Raw genomic sequence first — 20,031 nt, 5'->3', positions numbered from 1 at the left:
TTTCTCACGAAAAAGTCATGAAAAAAAAAAAACACAACTACACTCAGAACATTTCTATCTAGATGTGTTTGTTTAAAAAAGAAAAAAAGTTATCTCGGGAACTTAAGCCATCAAAGCATAAAAATGTTTCCAGGAGTTCAGCTAGTTTAACATAAACTGAGGTGACTGGGGGTGGGGGGGGGGGGATAATACATATCATCATATTCTTTATTTCATCACAGGAAAGCAAATACAGTATGAAGCAGTTCATTGTTTCGTTTGTATTTTAAGCCATTAAAAATTCTACGCGTCACCACTCATCTGATTTTAATCTTGCAACAGCAATGATGTAATGAAATGGTGCAACTTAAATGAGCCAGAAGTTTTGGGAGGCTTTTTTTGAACATAACAGTTGAACTCTTGTTCGGCACTCAGGCTAATAAATCATGGGACAAATGCAACATTTTGCCATGAAACGAGCAACACGTGTGGAATCACGTCGGCGGAAATTGTATTTTCCACCACAACACTCTGGCACTTTTCTATTGCCGTCTTCGCAGAAAGTGACCTTTTTCCTTCACCCACATATGTTTGGACTGTTTGGGGTTGGTGGCAGCGGCTCAGGACTCTCCAGACAATAACCTGTGCGTTTCACATGTGGACTCTATTACGAGTCCACTGAAGACTGTTTTGTACAGTCTTTCTTTCTCTTAATGTTCTCATAGGATTCAAAATGTTGGCTCTGTATGACTAAAAGTCAAAATGTAAACTTCTCATTTGGTTTCACCTAAATCTGTGACAATCGTGTTCATGTAATTTTCCGATAAAAAAAAAACAACGCTTTGTGTTACTATTGTCAATATGAATAAAAGATAAAGAAGTGTTCTTTCTGGACAGTAATGTATTGAAAATGTCAGATTCCTCATTTGTATAAAAATGACAGCAAATAGAATTTACTGTAATTAGTATTGCAGTTAAAATCTTGACTCAATCAATCAATCATTGAAATGCAGCAAGATGACAAGACACTGTGAGTTACGTGGGCCTGTGTAGTTGAAGATGGCAGCAGTGGAGTTATGTAAACTTATCTTCGGAAGGGAGGAGGTCATCCTTGACTCCAGCCATAGTCCGAGTTGTTGTGCCCTGAGTAAAACCTCATTGGACAATTGAACAATGGCAACAGAGGCTTTCCAAAGGGCAACATGAACCACAGGAAGACTTGAAGTACAAACACCAATGCTTCTAAACATAATACAGTGGATGCTAAGTGTCAAATGAAGACGCCGCTTTTTGATGAGGATAAAGTAGCCGAGTGATGGTGCTTGTAGTCATATATATATATATTTTTTTCAGTAGAAGCAGATTAAGGATCAAGACAGGAAGGGCCAGGTTTAGAGAAACAGGAAAAGTGACTTAAGGAAATGGACGACGTCAGAAGCCAGCCCACTGCTCACAGTCTGCTAAAAGGCAGATTCAGAACCAGCGCAATTATGGAGTCTTCGCTCTGGTCACCAATGAAACTAATCCTTTTGACAGGTATGGGAATCACGCAATCTTTACATGGTTGTATGGGGCGCAATGTTGCCATGACCATGACATTCCTGTTCATACCTGACTGCTGTAATCAACCAATGTATGTGACGGCAATACAGGGACTAAAATGTTGTGGCATATTTCCAAAGGTTCCGTTTTGTGTTTGTGTCTTTACAGCATGGCTCTCCAGTATGATGGACCCCTGCCGATTGTCTGACATTTGTGATTCTTGCCACAAACTCGCAACATGCAGAGCTTTGAATGGCTCGAACGAGGCTTGCTTTTGTCGCCATGGATATACCGGAGATGGGACAACATTTTGTAATGGTAAATATCAATCCACAAAACTATTCATATGGTCACTGAGTACTTCCAATGTAAATAGTCTTGTGTGTATGTTTTGTAGACATTTCAATATTTTGTGCATCTCATACCAAGTTACTAGTAGGCTCTGATTTTTAAAACACGTCATAATGAGTTGCCAATTGAAGTGTCCATACATGTCTTAATGGAATCTTTAATAGAATGTGTCAAATAGAGTGAGAAATAATAAAAACTTGTTTAGAATATAAATCTTAATTATTTCTGTGACAACTTGCTGCTATTTTATTCCATGAAGAAGTGGCCAATTTAAATATTAATACTGAAGTTAAATAAAGTACAATCTCTATTGTCCAGGTTATCGGGACTCGGTCCAACAATTTTTGTAGGGTTTCGATGAGAATATACTTTCTTCAAATACTGTCACTTCTCGTGTCACATTCAACTTAAAAAGGTCCACTGTACAGTTCTACCCCACAAACTACTTTTCAGATAAATCACAAATAATAATTAAAGAACTGTGAATACAGACAAAGAGTAGCGCCATGGAAGCGTGGGACTGCTGGTGCACAGTAAACAATTTTGAGTGGTGAATACGTAATATATAAAGTGTTCAAGGACTTTGTGTATAATTGTGGTACAGTACTACAGTTCCTGCTGCTGGTCACTTAAAAAATGGTATAACGATTATCTGCACAACCATCTTATTATTGTATTGCCCCACTAATTACATTTGAGCTCTGCTCGATGACTCTGCACATTGTCGCACAGCTGTCAGTGGGTGGCAGTACTGCACTAAGGTACCGTTACATTCCAGAAAGTCTTTTGAAACTTATATGTCACATCTTTGTTTGTCTTAGTTGCTTGTTATTGAAATACTAGAGTAGTCTATGTAACCGGAGACTAATTCCTTGTGTGTTCTACGTACTTGACCGATTCTGATTTTGATTTACAAGTACATGTACCTTCAAAGGTATTTACTGCTTGAAACTCCACATTGGAAGTTCTACTATGAGGTTTATTGAAATCATATATTTTTTTTTCAATGGGTTTGAAGTGTGTTTCAATTTGTTTGAATATCTTTAGTCAATGTGGGAGCTGTGATGCCATTAAGAAAAGGTTTAAAGGTTTTCTCTGTAGTGCAAGCTTTGTTTAATGAAGCCTTTGTGCCACATTCATTTTGACCTTGTAAACTAGTAAATAAGAGGAAATACCGTTCGTAGATTTCACAGTAAGGACAGTGTAAAAAGTGAACTGATTTCCCCTCCACCCCTTCCACCTCAGTTTTATCAACAATTCAGCATTGGTGTAGGTTTGGACTTTAATGATGGCATGATAATTATATATTAACATTTTGGTATAGCAAAGATAATAAATCTAATGGGAGCCCAACAGGTTTGCACAGTGCTGAAAATTCAACTTTCCACCACATAAGCACTGGCAGATGATTTTGAGACAAACAGGATTAATAAAATTCAGTCTCTAAATCGACTGTTACAACTTAATCCTGTGTGCTTTTCTTATTGTTATGTAAACAGAGAACAACTTTTTTTTTTAATGATGCCTCAGATAAAACTTGAAAGTGAGCATGCAGGTGCAATGCTTGTGTCGGAGCGATTGCAAGCACATCCTGTGCATGGTGCGAGGTATTTCCTGTTTGAGTCCTAGTCACCTCGCATGAGAAGGCAGGATATCCCCTCTTGGACAACCCTTGTGCGTATAGTACAGATGAGAGGAAAGGTACAGTATTTGTCCTCAATAGACACGTGAAAACAGCAGTGGAAATTCATACCAAGTCAGTTCCAGTAAACTCCATGGGCAGAGAGTCACCTCAGCATCATGTGAAATTGTTCTCATCAGAGATCATGTGTTTAATTAAATATAGTATTTAAAGTAGAACTAAGCAACCACAAACAACCACAAAAATCGTCCATTCTAATTATTTGAATGAACATGCCTCCTAGTTAAAAGAAAAACTGTTTAGTTTTTGCTCAGTCATAAACTAATGTTTACATACAGTAGTATCCATCAATTTGATGAATTGTATTTTCTGTTCTTGTGAAGTAGGAGGCACGGTGAGTGACTGGTTAGCATGTCCACCTCACAGTACAGAGTTCCAGGTTTTGAATATGGGTTCCTGTGTGCTGTTTGCGTGTCCTCTTTGTGCCTACGTAGGTTTTCTCTCTGTAGTCAAGTTTCCTCCCACATTCCAAAAACATGCATGGTAGGTCAATTGGGCACTCTATATCAGGGGTGCCCAAACATTTTGGACCAAAGATCGACTTTTCGACCCCTTACCGCACACGCACATAAACACGCATGCCATGATGAGCAACGGCCTGACACAGAGGCGCGCAACACACTTTTGCAGCCTGTTAACTATTGTAGCTCACACGTACCGTTTTAAAGTGCTTCCCTCGGCCCACTAGATTCCTATTCTTGCCCTTGGTGAATTGTACACGAAACAAACTTTGAATGAGATTCATGATAACGATAAAAGATGTAGTGCAACAGCTCTGATCACAAGCTGCGAATGCAGACTGCTAAGCACCAACAACTTCCGGTGACGCAGGCCACGCTCTACCGCAAGTTAAAGATTTACTGGCTTTATTTTATTCTATTTTTGTCATACCTTTTGTGAAAATGAGACCGATAGGATGATTCGGGTGCACTGTACATTAACACAAAAATATATAAATTACTAACATGCACAAAGGCAAACAAATGGTTGTTTGTTTGTTTTCTCCTCTACACTCCTCGCGATCGACTTGGGACCGGTCCGCGATCTACCGGTGGATCGTGATCGACGTAATAGACACCGCTGCTCTATATTGCCTCGAGGTGTGATTGTGCCCGAAGACAGCTGGGATAGGTTCCAGCCCACCCGAGACCCTCGTGAGAATACACAGTTCGGATAATGGATGGATGAATGCTTGTGAAAGAGACATTCAGTTTAAAATGGTGTGCATTCTTCCCTTCAAGCCAAAAAAAAAAAAAAAAAAGTTGCACAGTAAACTAATGCAATTCATGGACAAGAAATAATCCATCACACATACCAGAGCCAAATGCCAAAAGGAGGAAATGTAACACCTCAGAATACAACATACTATATCATATCAATCCCAAGTCACCATGCAATAAAAGTCCTGCGGTTGTAAGCACTGTACAGCAAAACGTTGGATCAAAACTCACTTGTATTCTTTGGCGTTCGAATCAGCATGACTTAGATTTGTTCTTGATTTTACTGCTTGGTGCTTTCTACCGCCTTTATTACCGATTCGTCTTACTGTTTATTGTGTATGTTAAATCGCTCCATGTACAGCACTTTGTATGCAGCGATGGCTGTTTGAAAATGCTCTATAAATACTGTTGACTTGACTTGACTAGTTAAAAAAATATTTAAATCAGGATCAAGATGATTTTATTCCATGCAACCATTTGACAAAATACAATTGAGTAAATTCAACATGCCATTGCTTTCAGTGTCGTCATGTCACTGGACCAATCTGAATCGACGCTTTACGTTATGAACCGTGCCATGCTCCGATTTCCACGGCTTAGCCTTTCAGTCATTGATTTCACACAGTTTTGACACACATTTGTTCAGTTCTGAGAATGCTTGGCTCTCAACGGTCACACAAAAATAGCACAAAGTATATTGTTTGGACACTTCACCATGATGTCAGTTGTTGATTCGGGTGTCAAAATAAGCCAAAATGTACTTCGATAGGACCACTCATCACCAAACCAGTCCATGCCTTTTGGCCAAAGTAGGTAAATGGGCAGAACAGGGTAAACGGCTAAAATGAATGATTTTCATTGTGTGGTTTCACGTAAAGACCTCTTCTCAAACTGCTGTATCATATAGAAGACCTGCTTTGGAGGTAAACTCGGAGACCCAACAGTAGCTGTAATTATTGAACCAATAAAGCAATCATTGATTGACCTTGAGTTTTAAAGGCCTACATGGGTTTCTTTGGGTCAGTGGTGGTATCCTTAAGACTGTTGGTTCCAAACATTGTGATTTTGTCTACATGACACATTCAAAATCATTCTATTAAAGATAAGCTGTGTATGAAACATAGCTTTTCCTGAAACATCAACTTGGTACCGGTACTTGATTTTTTTTTCTCCATCTTTTGTCATCAGACAGTGGTCAGGCCAAGTGATTAACTGTCAAATTATGCAAAGCTGGTTTCCCAGGTAACTACAGTGTTCTTCTCTTCTTGCCACAGATGACAATGAATGTCAGAATGTGACAAACATCTGCGGCAACAAAGGCAACTGCACCAACACAATGGGTAGTTACTACTGTACTTGTTTGCCTGGTTACATTTCAACTGGACAGGCCAAGTTCCAGACGAATGATGGCACCGAATGCAGAGGTAATGATCAATTCTAAAACTAATTCTAATTATATGCATTTCGGTCTGCATGGTGATCAGAACTTCACAGAATCACAGAATACTCAAACTCTTGAAGTTCAGTCACAGCTTGACTGAATTGAAACTTTGCCCCTCATCTGTAGGGTTCTCCGGTTCTGTCGTCGCTTTACTTTACCCAGACTTAGCTTAATGTTTCCCTATAATCCTATAAACTTGAATTTAACAAGACGTTGGGACATTTATGTCACCTCTGAAGGTGTTCCAGCTCCCCCAACCAAGCACCCTTTTGAGGTACCCATGACCAGGAACCTCACTGAGTCTGGCAATTTTGTATTTATCCAAAACATTACACTGTTCAAATGATAGGTATGATGTGAAATGACAGCCCTGCCGTCTAGTTTAATACATAAGGGGAAAACATTTAGGTGCATTGTAATTTATGCCGTACCCAAGTGGTTGAAAGAAAGAACGCTCGTTAGTGTAAGAAAATTATCTTGTGTTCTCAAAGCCGAGTAGGTTTTAGTTCTCATTAACATACCGTATTTTCCTCACTATAAGGTACTTCGGAGTATAAGGCACACCATCAATGAATGGCCTATTTTAAAACTGTTTTCATTCAAGGGTGCTCTCCATTCTAAGGCGCATACAATGGCAGCTACAATAGTGGCTGCGGTTGTGTTATGCATCCACCAGATGGTGCAACGCTGAAGAGATTACAATACAAAACAGTTTATGTAGAGCCTTCACATCCGTAACAGCTGTAAAACGCGCTTATGCATATGTCAATTAGTGTCGGCAGAACCCTTTTACGTTACAATCGGTTCCTGCTAATAATCACCACGAGATTGCATAAGAACACGAACGGGAAACAACTTCATGGGGAATATAAAGAGACTGTAACACCATATATAAGGCACATCGGATGATTAAGGTGCACTGTCAGTTTTTGAGAACATTGAATAGTGCGGAAAATACGGTAGTTTGACTACTTTTCTGATTTGTGATTGAAAGATTATGGTGATTACCACCCAAAATGATAATTCAGAAAATTATCAAAAGCATTAATTAAATCTTTAAGAACTTGTTAAGTGTGACTTCCTTTATCATTACGGTAATGTCTTTGCAAATTAATGATTTGTCTTGGCAATGCGTATTACTACAGTTGAACAGCTGTTAGGCGTTAGCTGCTGGAACAGCGTGTGAATGTGTAAACTGTTTTGTCTTTCACTGAACTATGGAGAATAAACACATTGGAGGTTCATCTTTCCTGGCTGGGCCTTTTGCTTCCTCTCCATCTGCTGCTCTGAAAAGTCACACGAGAACTTTGGCTCAATATGCAGCACAAACACCACCACCTTCATTGAAAACCTACGACTAGGTCGTTCTCAGACCTCACGTATAATGGGAACATGTAGTCCAACTACAAGAATGATTAAGCATCATTATTACAAAGGATATTTCCAATGAAATCAAGTTATCAGTAATTACGCTTAGATATTATGATGTGTCATTTCGTCTCATGTGCAGAATTTCCTTTTATCGCATTGTGTTTGCTTTAAACTGAAGGTAAGCTTTTTGTGTGCATTATTCAGACATTGATGAATGTGAGGCAGCACAGGCATGCGGACCGAACTCACACTGCCACAATATCAATGGATCTTTCTATTGCACTTGTCAGCGTGATTACATCCCAACTTCTGGCGCTAAGCATTTTTATCCAAAGCAAGGTGCAAGATGTAAAGGTCAGTATGAGAAGGAAGAATACACATCCGCACTCACCACATTCTCTCATTCTTAGGTTTATACACAGTCGCTTTCACACTTGCAAATGTTGCCTGCAACCCACGTTATAAACCCTTTGCAAGTGTGGATGTTGCAAAAAAAAATAAAAATAAATCTAACTGGTAAAATTGTTAGCCACAGAGCTTTTAGTGGAGTTCAGTTCAGCTGATTTTTGGTCATTGTTATTTTTCAGATCATCCCCAAAAACACTGCCATGACAACATCGGGTGCATCACACGGACTGTCAATAAAACACTTGAATATGTAAGTACCCCATCCTATGGCATTCAACACGTTTGATTAGATTGAAAGTACTAAGAAAGGACCGATAATCATGAAGCAATATTTTTGATGTAAGTGTGACCAAAAGCACACTGCAGAAATTACAGGCTCTCCAGACTGAAAGTTTGGAGACCTCATTGGCAAGGCCTATAACCAAGAATAGATTCAATGTATTGGACTGTGGTTGAAAATGACTCAGACTATGTACTTGATTAGTTACACCTGCACAATCTCATTCAATCAAATTCAGGTGCGCTCAGGGGGGTACCGTAATAAAATATGACCTCAGTCTGCTGGAAGGCCTAGCGATATCCAGTGCGTTCTACCAAATTCAAAAGCAAAAACGAGACTTGCCCGGTTTTACGCCAAGCACAGACTACTTTCTGTGACCAAATTGCGTCAGGGGCATGAGCTGGAATGCTCATATGAGGCGCTTCGCGCTCACAAACATGGGAGACGAGACTTGCTCCTGCACAAAAATGAATTTATGCATTATTTATTTATTTTTATTTCTTTTACGCCAAGCGCACAAGCACCTGTCCAAAAAAATCGGGGACCCAGTTATTGATACAGGCTGTGATTCTTATCAAGTTTACAACAATGGAACAAAAACATAAATTATAGACTTAGCAAACAACACTTCTGCTCAGTCATCCACCTACTACTGGGACTGCTGTTCATCTTTTATTACCATGGCACTAAAGTACTCTGTAATTGGAATTATTTTTTATTTATTTTGGGGGGGGGGGGCGTGAGGTGTTGTGGTTAGAGTGAATGTCCTTACTTCACTTCTGGTGGATATCCTTCTCCATCATTATCCTTTCAGGAAAAGTGTCACAAAAGTACAAAGGACGAGGCAAAAGTGACACACAGCATTAATGTTTTATGCAATCTGAAATGATGTGTTCAACTCAGAATCAGAATAAGAATCAATTTTCTTGTCAGTGAAAGGTACATCCACAGCTATGAAATATTTCTGGTCCGATGGTGCAACATGACACCTAACGGTTAATAATAAAGATAAAGTATGAGACTGAGAAAAAAAAAAGTGCAATAGCCCAAACAGTGTGCAGTAGACATCAAGTGTATACATGTGGAGTATAAGTGACACGTTTTTGTGTGCGTGCGTGTTCATGAGTCTGATTGCCAAGGGGAAGAAGTTGTTTATGTGGTTGGAGGTTGTTGTCCGAATGGACCGTAGACTCCTGCTTGAGGGCAGAGGGTCAAACAGGCTGTGTCCGGGGTGAGTGGGGTCAGATGTAATCCAACCTGCACAACACCGGTCCTGGAGACATCCAGGTCAAGAATGGTTGGCACTTTACAAACACTCACATTCTCAGCAGCGAGTTGATGAATTCGGTGATCTGACATTTTATAAAATGACATGTGAAACTCCAGTTGTTTGTACTTTGACACATTATTTTCAATCAAACTTTTGGTTTATATAGTACAATTTTTGGATTGTGTTATAACGGTTTTCAGTTTTATATTTGATGTCCTTATTTAGCCACGTAAGATGGGTAAATATAAGAAGCATCTTTAAGTTTGGGTTGATTTTACAGCAATTTGGAACAACGCCAATAAAAATTGGTGATTACTCTGACAGTGTCACGCAAAACTCAGCTTTATTGTTTATGACACATGATTAATGTTGGAGCTCATCAGATTTTAAAGGTGTGTCTGAAGGTGAAGCAATGGAAACCGACTTACCGTAATTATAAACAACCCACACCATACTTCTGTTTCTTTTTTTCTGCACTGTGATTTGTCTGACTAAATGTAATATAAGTTGTTTTTTAACTGCCCTTTTAGATGAGTAACCTGACTGAGCCCCTCAGCCTACTGAATGAAATTGCTCAGCAGTCGTCCGGGGATCTGACCTCTGTGCAAGTGATTGCGTATGTCGAGGCCTTGAGTCTGTCCACGTCGTTGCTGGCCACAGGAGGAGAGGATCAGCCTGTCAAACCAGCTGTTGTCCACGCAACTCTCACAGTAATCTTCACTCGCTCATTTCATTCTTCTCACTCACTGTTTTGACCACAGTGCCTCTTATCCCGCAGGAATTTTATGTCAAGTGCATGTTTTATTGGCGGCATAACACATGGGAAAAAAATCCTTTGTCAACAGAAATTAGCGAAAGCGGTCAACAACTTGGTAGAGAAGGATGAGCTGGTGGCGTGGGGCAGGATTGAAGAGGAGCGCCGGGAACAAACAGTCACCAAGCTGCTGCACACTGTTGAAGAAAGTGCTCTTGCTTTGGCTCACAGCCTCCAAACTCCCAATGAACTTCAAATTAAAGACACACAAATGGGTAAAGCTGTCATTGACACTTTGAACGGTGTTGATCATTATTATCATCTGTCAATCTCTTCCCTAGAAATGAAACTGTTCACTTTTGATGCTAATCACAAAAAAGACGCATTGTCATCCACCATGGGCGGGAACATCATGACACTCACTCCAAAGATGAGACCAAAGGAGGGCACTAATGGTGAGTTTAATCTCAGGTCAATGGCAGAAATGCTAGTTTCGCAAATTCTATTCTAACTTCTATTCTGCACCTGCACTGGATGCTGAATTGTTAGTGCAGCGGCCGAAGGTACTTGACTCATAATCTCTGCTCTCGTTCATCCTTTTTGTGTTTAATGGAGTTTAGAGCTTCCATGTTACATTCATCCAAGGATGTCTTTGTAGAAAAAGGGTCTTTCCATCACTAGTCTCTCAAAGTTGGAAGCAAATTTTCAGAATAGCTAAACCTAAAGAAGGGGAGGAGAATGAGAAAAGTAATGAATCTGTCGATGATCACGATTTACTCTACCAGGCATTTTGTAATTACACTGTTCATTTTTTTTTTTTTTTACTTTGGATCTTGCCAAGCTCGGTGTCAATATTGAAATTCCCAAGCAAGGAGGTGATGCCTTGAAAGGTTGTTCGCTTGAGTGTGAGCTGTTGGCTAACGTCATAGCATGGAAAGCCTCACAATGACTCAGTGGGATGTATTAGAAATGTTTTTGTAGCTCCAACATCTGTTGGTAAAGGAAAGATGAAGTCACATCCATTTTGTCTTGGGCTCGGCATATTTGTGTTAGTCAACAATGCACAGAGAATTACTTACTGTAAATCATTAACTATTTTCAAGCTCTGTTTTATGTACTTAATAATATTTTAATCAATCTTATTTGACTTTTTTAAATTAAAATACTTCCCCTTGACTATATAGTGACTTAAAAGGAAAGGAATTTTGGCCCGATGTTGGCATGTCAAGAAGTGTGTTGCAACCATAATAATCACAAATTTCTAATTGTCACTAAAATAGAGTTGTTACCTGTGATGATCATGGGGAACTGACAGGGTACCAACCACAACCTTGGAGAAATAATAAAAATCAAATGTGCATCTCAATATGTATGTTAATATAAAAATGGGCAGGGGGGGATGAAACGATGGGCAACATCAATCATGAAATAAAGAAATATGTTTGGGATATTGGATGTTGAGACATTGCAAATCAACGTATTGTGAAATGTAATGCTCCTTGTCACTCAACAATGACATCCAAAGAATGAGGTTTGACCATCGTCATTGGTCTGCTCAACTCTTTTTGTCCATCAGAGAGCGTGTCAGTGGTATTTGTGCGATATGACAGCATAGGAGACATCCTGAAGCCGAGCATCGACCCGGGTGTCACAGACTACTCGCGCTATGCAGAAACAGGGGAAATCACTGTCAATTCCCAAGTGGTGGCAGCGGCCATCAAACCTGCTGATGTCTACCAGCTTGACCATGTCAGCTTCACTCTCAGGCACGTTGAGGTAAAGATGAACGGGCGAGCTGTCTTTCGCTCAATTTGCAGCTGCTGCAAATCTGCGGTGCAGAACTTTTTGTTCGGGAGTTCCCCTTTCATATGTGGTCATTCTGCTGCAGTCAGCATCTTTGTGTTGTACCTTGCTAAAACATTGCAGAGTTTTATTCAGTTTGAAATACTAGCTCCAAAATAACAATAAGCATCATAACTACTCCGAGACTTGCATTTGCTGCTGCGGCAATTAACAGATGGATTCTTATGAAGAAACTTCACAGAAAAGAAAGAACAAGAATTGAAAGGAAAATGTTAACAAATGTTTTTACACAAAACGCCTACGACGTGTCATATGTGTAAAAACACTTTAAAGCATTGATAAAACATTAATGATATTGTTTAACATTGACGATTCCAACTATTGTACCTATAGACCAAAATTGCAGCAGCAGAATGTGGTAATATGCTCCACACATCTACTTTTATTAATAAAGTAAACAGCAAACACAACAAACCAAGTCAAAATGAGTATTCTTGCTTGGCAATTCCTAATATTCTTTGCTTCAGACAATTGACGACACAAATGAAATTGACTGGTATTTAAGGCTCCTGATCTAATTTTTATGGGAAGACTCATGTAGTGTTCAGTTAATTCAGAGTCATGATTTAAGAAACACTTCATTAGTCATTTGCGAAACGTAATCGTAGTTAATTTATTTCTGTCCCAAAACCTACCGAGTTATTATTATGTTGACAGTAGATTTAATAAGATTACCAAGTCAATAAATATGAAAAAAAGTATAATGACAGCACAACACCCTGCATAAATTTTACATATAGTTAGTGACCTTCAACATCGTTGAATTAATGCCACAAATTCCAATTGCATTTTATTGACAATTGATGAATGCCCCCCCCCCCCTAACACTCTAAGGCAAACAATTTGTGTTCTACATTTATTCTAATGAGATATTTTGTTTCCTTTACACCTGCAAAGCCTGTCGACCTCAAAACCGACATCACCAAATGTGCCTTCTGGGAGTACACAATTGACAGCCTGCAGGGTCACTGGGCCACGCACGGGTGCAAGACCGTGCACGTCAGTAGCAATGCGACCACGTGCACCTGCAACCACCTCACACATTTTGCCATCCTCATGTCCTCGGGGCGAAGCAATGTAAGGGTTTATTGTTTTGTTTTATTTTGTTTTTTATTTACAAAACGCATGTCCACTGTCCAAATATCAGTTTGGGAGGTTAGTAATTGGAGCACTGGAACGCTGGTTAATGCTCCGCAGTAAACTATCCGCAGTATATGACTCTTCCCAGTTTCACCTTGATGACACACCGTCTATTTCTCTTTATATGTCAGTTTGTCGCCCATCAAATCGTCCTGACCCGCATCACCCAGCTGGGGATGATCATCTCCATCATCTGTTTGTCCATGTGCATTTTCACCTTCTGGTTCTTCAGCGAGATCCAGAGCACCAGGACTACCATTCACAAGAACCTGTGCTGCAGTCTCTTCATGGCCGAGTTCATCTTCCTGGTGGGGATCAACATGAACACACACAAGGTAATGAACAAGAACTCAGGCAGTCACTAAGGCAGTCTTGCCCAAACATTTTATGTGGCGCCTCCTGCAGGATCATGACAAAGATGGCAAACCCCCTAAAAATATTCAATACAAGTTCTATTGAAACAAAAAGAATGTCATTTTTGAAACAAGATAATAATGGAGCACATCTGTTGTTTTTATGCTGGAGAACACATGGTGACTGACAGTAGTAGTGAATACTGTTATTGTTCATATATACTGTATATATCGGGGGTCGGCAACACGCGGCTCCAGAGCCGCATGCGGCTCTTTAAGCGACATCTAGTGGGTCCCTAGAGCTTTATAAAGAATGTTTGAAAATGAAAAAAGGATTTTGAGAGGAGGCTAATATACAGTGTAGCTCAAATGGATATACTGTAGATACATGTTGCAGCTCCGAAATAGGAGAGCTGTGGTGTTGGTTTTGTAAAACATACACTTTATTTGTTTTTATCAGTCTCGACAAACGCAGACACGTCTGCATCCGACTTCGTGCCTTCTATCTTCTCGTTCAACTCGAGAGCCTCCGAAAAACGGAAATTAATGATCATTTCACTGACACTAAGAAAAGCGAAATAATGCACCAAAATAAAAAAATCAAGCGAAGAAATCACACAATAAATTCTATGGGGGCGTTTGTGAACACACAGCAAAGGAATTAATAAACAATTCTGAGATAGTCCAGTCCGCTACATACATACATGTGGTTCCTTCATTGTAAGTTTTATAGAAGGCTTTTAATTTATTTATTTTTAATTTCAATATATATATATTATATAATATATATATATATATAATATATATAGTATATATATATTATATAATATTTGATTATATATATATATATATATATATATATATATATATATATATTGCCAGTCCGTCCTCCATCCGCAAACGAGGGTATCCTTCTGTCATTGTCCCTCCATCCTTTTTTAAAAAGTTCTGATCCTTCGTCCCATAAATTGGTGTCCGTCCGGGCCGTTTCCTCCCAGGGAATGCCCATCCCTGACCATTTCTCAATCTTGCGCACATTATGGAGAGTGCTCATGTACCCCGCGGGAAGCACGGCGCGCACCCCATTTTGAGAATCCTTCCATTCCATTTTCCATTCAACTGATCCTGTTCAGGGGCGTGTGGAGCAGGAGCCGACCCCAGCTGAATTTGTGTAAAAGGCACAGGTTGCACATAAAGAGACACACTACCATTCTCACATTCACACAGTCTGAGTGGGAATAGAGCACACGCAGTCCTTTCAGGGGAATGAACGACTACACTTCCATCGGCTCGGTTGAGAGTGAAACCACAGAAGTTGAATAACTGAACATGAGGAGCTCAGAATATACCAAAAAGTCACAAAAATGTCTAATGTCACTTCAGAATCAGCATTAAAGAAGCAGCTCCATGCATGCTACACATTTGTTTCTTTATTTTGATTTTTTTTTTTTTTAAGAAAAGAAGAATATACTCCAGGGGCTCAGGGGTGTAGTAATGAGTTATAATGACTCACATACTTTTGGGATAAATTGTTCTTGTCAGAGTAGTTTCTATGCAGCATATGTTTTAATTTCACTTGATTATTCAGAAAAAAATGCTTCTTTAATTTCGTTAAATTGATCTACATTCCATTGTCTACTTTAATTGGTATCTAAATGAATGCATTGTTAATTGCATAATCTAATTTGGTTTGTCAAAGAGACTTGTGTCACAACTCTCTTTCACCGAGACAGCATAACTCGTAGTGACATATTTCACTTCATTTCTCCAATCAAACAGTGCGAGGCAGTCACATGACAACACACAGTCTCCGCCCACCCACATGGAGAAACAAAGATTTCAAGTGACTAATTTATGTGAAGCATGACAAAAATCAGTCTTTACCTCATACATGGGCTCCAGCTCACCCATGATCCAAGTGTGGATAACTGGTATAAACTGTTTGCATGGCAATAAAAAAAGAACAACTATGTCATTGGCAGCTGCAGCATTTCTGTCTGCCTGGAAATGTCAGCATTCCAGAACCCCACTTGGAACTTGAGAAACATAAAACGTGTTTCTAAAATGTAATCCTGCGTGGGAAAAAAAAAACAAACAAACATTAGGTCAACCACAGCAGATGCCGATAAATGTGGGTGTGCTGTTTATTGTATTCCAAGACATGGTTGAATGGGGCAAACACATTTTTTATTCACGTACGAAAGTCACTTTATTGCATTAAAAAAAATGTATGTATCATTTTTATCGTCTCGTTATATAGCGATATAATTTAAGTTTTATGGTTACTTTGTCGTGGTGCAGGGAATGTGTGGGACCAACATGAAAATCAACATTCAACAACACTTTTATGTTTCAGTTCATTCAAACGGCCTTTCGAATGAAACATTCCCTCTCTTTCTTTCTCTTTCTTTGTTTCCTGGCAGCTCTTTTGCTCAGTTATTGCGGGGCTGCTGCACTATTTCTTCCTGGCGGCCTTTGCTTGGATGTGCATCGAGGGCATCCATCTGTACTTAATAGTGGTTGGCGTCATCTACAACAAAGGCTTCCTGCACCGTAACTTTTACATTTTCGGTTATGGAAGCCCGGCAGTGGTCGTGGCCATCTCAGCCACTCTCGGTTCCAAGTATTATGGCACTGATAAAATGTGAGTATATACATTTTCTCATTTGATTTGATGACGCAAACAAAGACTTCAGTAAAATTCAAATGAGACGCCTTTAGTTAGGAAAATAAATCAATTCATTTTTAAAGCATTTCAATACATGGCTGGTTTGGACATAGACAGTGGAAGATGGATACGGTCGATAGCCTGACAGTATTAAAAATAGATGCTTGTCTGTTGTTTATTGTTTCTTTTGTTATACAGAACAGGTCTTATTTTTGAAAAAGAGCATCGCTTCGAGCATTCGGGGCATAGGGGGTGCTTACCCAAACAAGACTCTATTGATTCACATCAGGAGAGATTGAAGCTGAGGCCCAATGATAAAAGGCAGGCAAAATACAATTAATCAAGGTCGCTAAGTGGGACATCTTGCTTTTATATTTTAGGTGTTGGCTGAGCACAGAGAACCACTTCATATGGAGCTTCATTGGACCCGCCTGTTTGATCATCCTAGTAAGTTATTTGAGCAAGTACCAAGGATTCTCACGAGCTAAAATAACAAATAAACATAAGAAATAACAAGCCACAAGCTCACGGACAAAAATTGACCGAAATTGTGATGTGTTTGTTTTGATCTCCACTCAGGTGAATCTGTTGGCCTTTGGAGTGATCATCTACAAAGTGTACCGACACACGGTGGTGAAGAAGCCTGAAATAAGCCACTATGAGAACATCAGGTGGGATTATTAATACCTGATTAGACTTGTGTTGTCCATTTCAGGTGTTTTTGTCTATCAGTGTAATTGTGTTGGTTGTGGCTGGTCAGGTCATGTGCCCGTGGTGCCGTAGCGCTGCTCTTCGTGCTGGGTGCCACGTGGACCTTCGGAGTGCTGCACATCCTCTATGAGAACACGCTCACAGCGTATCTGTTCACAATCACCAACACCTTCCAGGGCATGTTCATCTTCATCTTCCTCTGCGTGCTCTCCAGAAAGGTAATGTCACAAGGATACATACAGACTGTGAAAGCACATTTAAATACATGGGGCGAGTCTAGGGCGAAGTGCAGTACAACTGTGCATCGGTGGAGTTTTCTTTTTTTTTTTAAACTTTCTTTCAAGCCTTTTGCGGGCCAATCCTAGCGACGTTCTTCAATGGCATCAAAATCGGGATGGTCTGACCCTCATATGCCCAAGTACGCCATGCCTGACATTGCTGAAACAAAAATAGACTCACTGGGGTCCATGCATTACAGTGACAGCTAAACTGCAAGATCTCCCTTGCAGATGATGGAGTTGGCCATGCACGTGACATGGGCAATTGCATCCCCGATTGTGTCTGGGTGTGTGATTACTCCCCCCCCCCCCCCCCCGACCCACACCCCCCAGCCATAGTGTAACAGGTGCTATTAAAATATTTGGAACATGATAATTGTCACGTAGCGAGGTGGTGGTGGACCCCAAAAAGCAGGCAGGAGGGAGGAGTAGAGTGTACTTGACAGATTGTATTAAAACATGGAGAAAACAAAATCCTAAACAAACAAAGTCCTGAAAACAAAACAAATCCAAAGTATCAAACAGAACCAACATCTTTTTGCCTTTGCACCATTTTAAAGGAGTTTGATGGCTATCCGAGAGCATTGAAATCAAACGTCAATTTGCAGTATTACTGGCAATGCATTCATTAATTTTGAAGATATAGATTTTTCTGAAATGAAAGTAACTTCTGAAAACATTTTGCCAAGTTGTCATTTCCCAATAGAATACACTCAGAATAGAATGCACTATACTTTTTCCAGCCCCAAAAGATACTAGTACTAATACTATTAATAATAATAATACAGTGAGTAACAATAACTTTAGGGAGCACGGCAGGGTGTCGACTGGTTAGCACGTCTCCTTCACAGTGCTGAGGTGCAGCCCTGTGAACCCTGCATGGGTTTTCTCCCGGTACTCCAGTTTCCCCCCAAATTCCAAAAACATGCATGAAAGGTTCATCGAACAGTATAAATTGTCCCTAAGTATGAGTGTCAGTGTGGATGGTTGTTCGTCTCTGTGTGTCTTGCGGTGGCTGGCAAACAGTTCGGGTTATCCCCGCCTACCTCCCAAAGACAGCTGGGATAGGCTCCAGCATACGCGCAACACTCGTGAGGAGAAGTGGATTAGAAAATGGATGGATGGATAGGGAGGACAGGATAGGATACATTATTATGCAAAATTTTAAGCAACCACTATATCCTTCATTTGAAGTTTTTACCGCAGCTGCATTACAGTAAAACTGAAATAAGAAATAATATGAAATAATAGCAGCATTACTGATGAGTGAAAACAATTCCACCATCTATTTAGTTTAGAGAGAAATGCTAATAAATGAATTGTAGAAGGTTATTAAACTATTACTAAAAAATACAGTCACACATAGGTGAATAATTTTCCTGGACTATAATGGAAATACATTCTAGACACTGCTGGATATTTTTGCACGTGACGGTATAATTTCTAAAAGATTTGTATATATTTTCCCTCTTTTGTATCAGAAAAAGGAGTGATGATTGTGTCATTGTTGTTGTTGTTTTCAGATTCAAGAGGAGTACTACAGGCTTTTTAAAAATGCGGCATGCTGTTTTGAATGCCTGAGATGAATTCATTAAATGAATGCAAGCACCAGATTAACTTGAACAACGTTCCAAGCTATACTATAAAACAGATGTGAAGTGAATGTGAAGTATTTTAAAAATCTCTCATTCCATACATTGTGGTGTATATTTTGTTCGTTTGTGCTTCAATGCATGCAATAAACAATGTCCATTCATAAAACCATTTCTTCTGAGAGTAACCCAGCAATCCACACCTTTACCTTTTTATTTTGTTTTAATTTAATGCCTGTCATACTCCAAATAACAAAATGGTCTCGCACTCGAACCGCTCTAGTGACTAAATGTTAAATTAATAATAAAAATGAATCTAGCAAACAAACCTTGTGTCGTTTATCCATTTTTTTCACCTTTTGAGTACGGTACTGGAATACCCAGATTCTTTTATGCGTGTCGTGGGGAAATAATGAACAATGGCGCCATCTAGTGGTCTAAACTATGCAGCTTCATGAGCTCGGCAAACATTTCTGTCAGGAAGGTTTTGTTTGGTTGGTTGTTGTTTTTGTTCTCTGCAAATAAATAATCTTGTTGATAATAATATCAATGCGCCAGTAATTAATTGGTGTCTGTGTGAGTCAAATCATGTTTCACGTCGATTTTGTCTTCCCATATCCATTAGGGACTCATAAAAACGTCATGCTGTTCTACAATGTAAAGTGAAGCGTGAGTAAAATGTTTTTTTGTTTTGTATTCTTGACCTTTAAGGTGCTTTGACGCACCAGGGCTCAAAACTATCACAATAAATGGCACGATAATCAATTATGGGTATAATAATTTCGTATTAATTTATTCCCAGGTACAAAAGCGTTTTAATTATATCTCGTGACCATTTACTTTACTTTGAATATGTGAACGTGATAAAATAGGCTTTACCTAAATTGACTTCATGCCACTAGATGGCAGCATTCTACTGAGTAACTAACTGCACTGGAAAGTAATGACAGAAAGTCACCATGTTTACGGCCTGCCACGCTTATGGATATTTCTTTTGAACTCAAGTCACATTTGTGTTTCAGTTACAAATAATGCAATACGTGGGATAGAGTCATTACCTTGCACAGATAAACCATCATCATCAATTGAGCAGGACTCCTCTGACGTC

The 20,031-nt window shown here is 39.5% G+C and overlaps 1 protein-coding gene across 1 annotated transcript; it reads left to right on the top strand.

The window, feature by feature from the left end:
* Window positions 1–1,157: 1,157 nt before the first annotated feature.
* On the top strand, window positions 1,158–19,251 carry adgrl4 (adhesion G protein-coupled receptor L4). Its single transcript, XM_052074543.1, has 16 exons — window positions 1,158–1,515; window positions 1,690–1,839; window positions 6,069–6,218; window positions 7,811–7,960; window positions 8,194–8,264; window positions 10,095–10,274; window positions 10,410–10,593; window positions 10,660–10,773; window positions 11,895–12,094; window positions 13,079–13,258; window positions 13,453–13,656; window positions 16,098–16,318; window positions 16,723–16,789; window positions 16,922–17,013; window positions 17,103–17,271; window positions 18,855–19,251. The coding sequence occupies exons 1-16, from the start codon at window positions 1,401–1,403 to the stop codon at window positions 18,915–18,917; spliced, it is 2,310 nt and encodes a 769-aa protein (XP_051930503.1). The 5' UTR covers window positions 1,158–1,400; the 3' UTR covers window positions 18,918–19,251.
* Window positions 19,252–20,031: the final 780 nt, after the last annotated feature.

The sequence above is a fragment of the Hippocampus zosterae genome, chromosome 8, assembly GCF_025434085.1.
Source record: "Hippocampus zosterae strain Florida chromosome 8, ASM2543408v3, whole genome shotgun sequence".
NCBI classification, from domain to species: domain Eukaryota; kingdom Metazoa; phylum Chordata; class Actinopteri; order Syngnathiformes; family Syngnathidae; genus Hippocampus; species Hippocampus zosterae.
Note: the sequence above shows the minus strand (reverse complement) of the source record. Positions and strands in the feature narration are given on the sequence as shown.

What these genes read in the sequence shown, in the direction of transcription:
- adgrl4 (XM_052074543.1), top strand. Translation starts at nt 1,401, where the DNA reads ATGGACGACGTCAGAAGCCAGCCCACTGCTCACAGTCTGCTAAAAGGC. An exon ending in TGGGACAACATTTTGTAATG is followed by an intron (nt 1,840 to 6,068) that starts GTAAATATCAAT and finishes TTCTTGCCACAG; the next exon opens with ATGACAATGAATGTCAGAAT. An exon ending in AGCCACTATGAGAACATCAG is followed by an intron (nt 17,014 to 17,102) that starts GTGGGATTATTA and finishes GTGGCTGGTCAG; the next exon opens with GTCATGTGCCCGTGGTGCCG.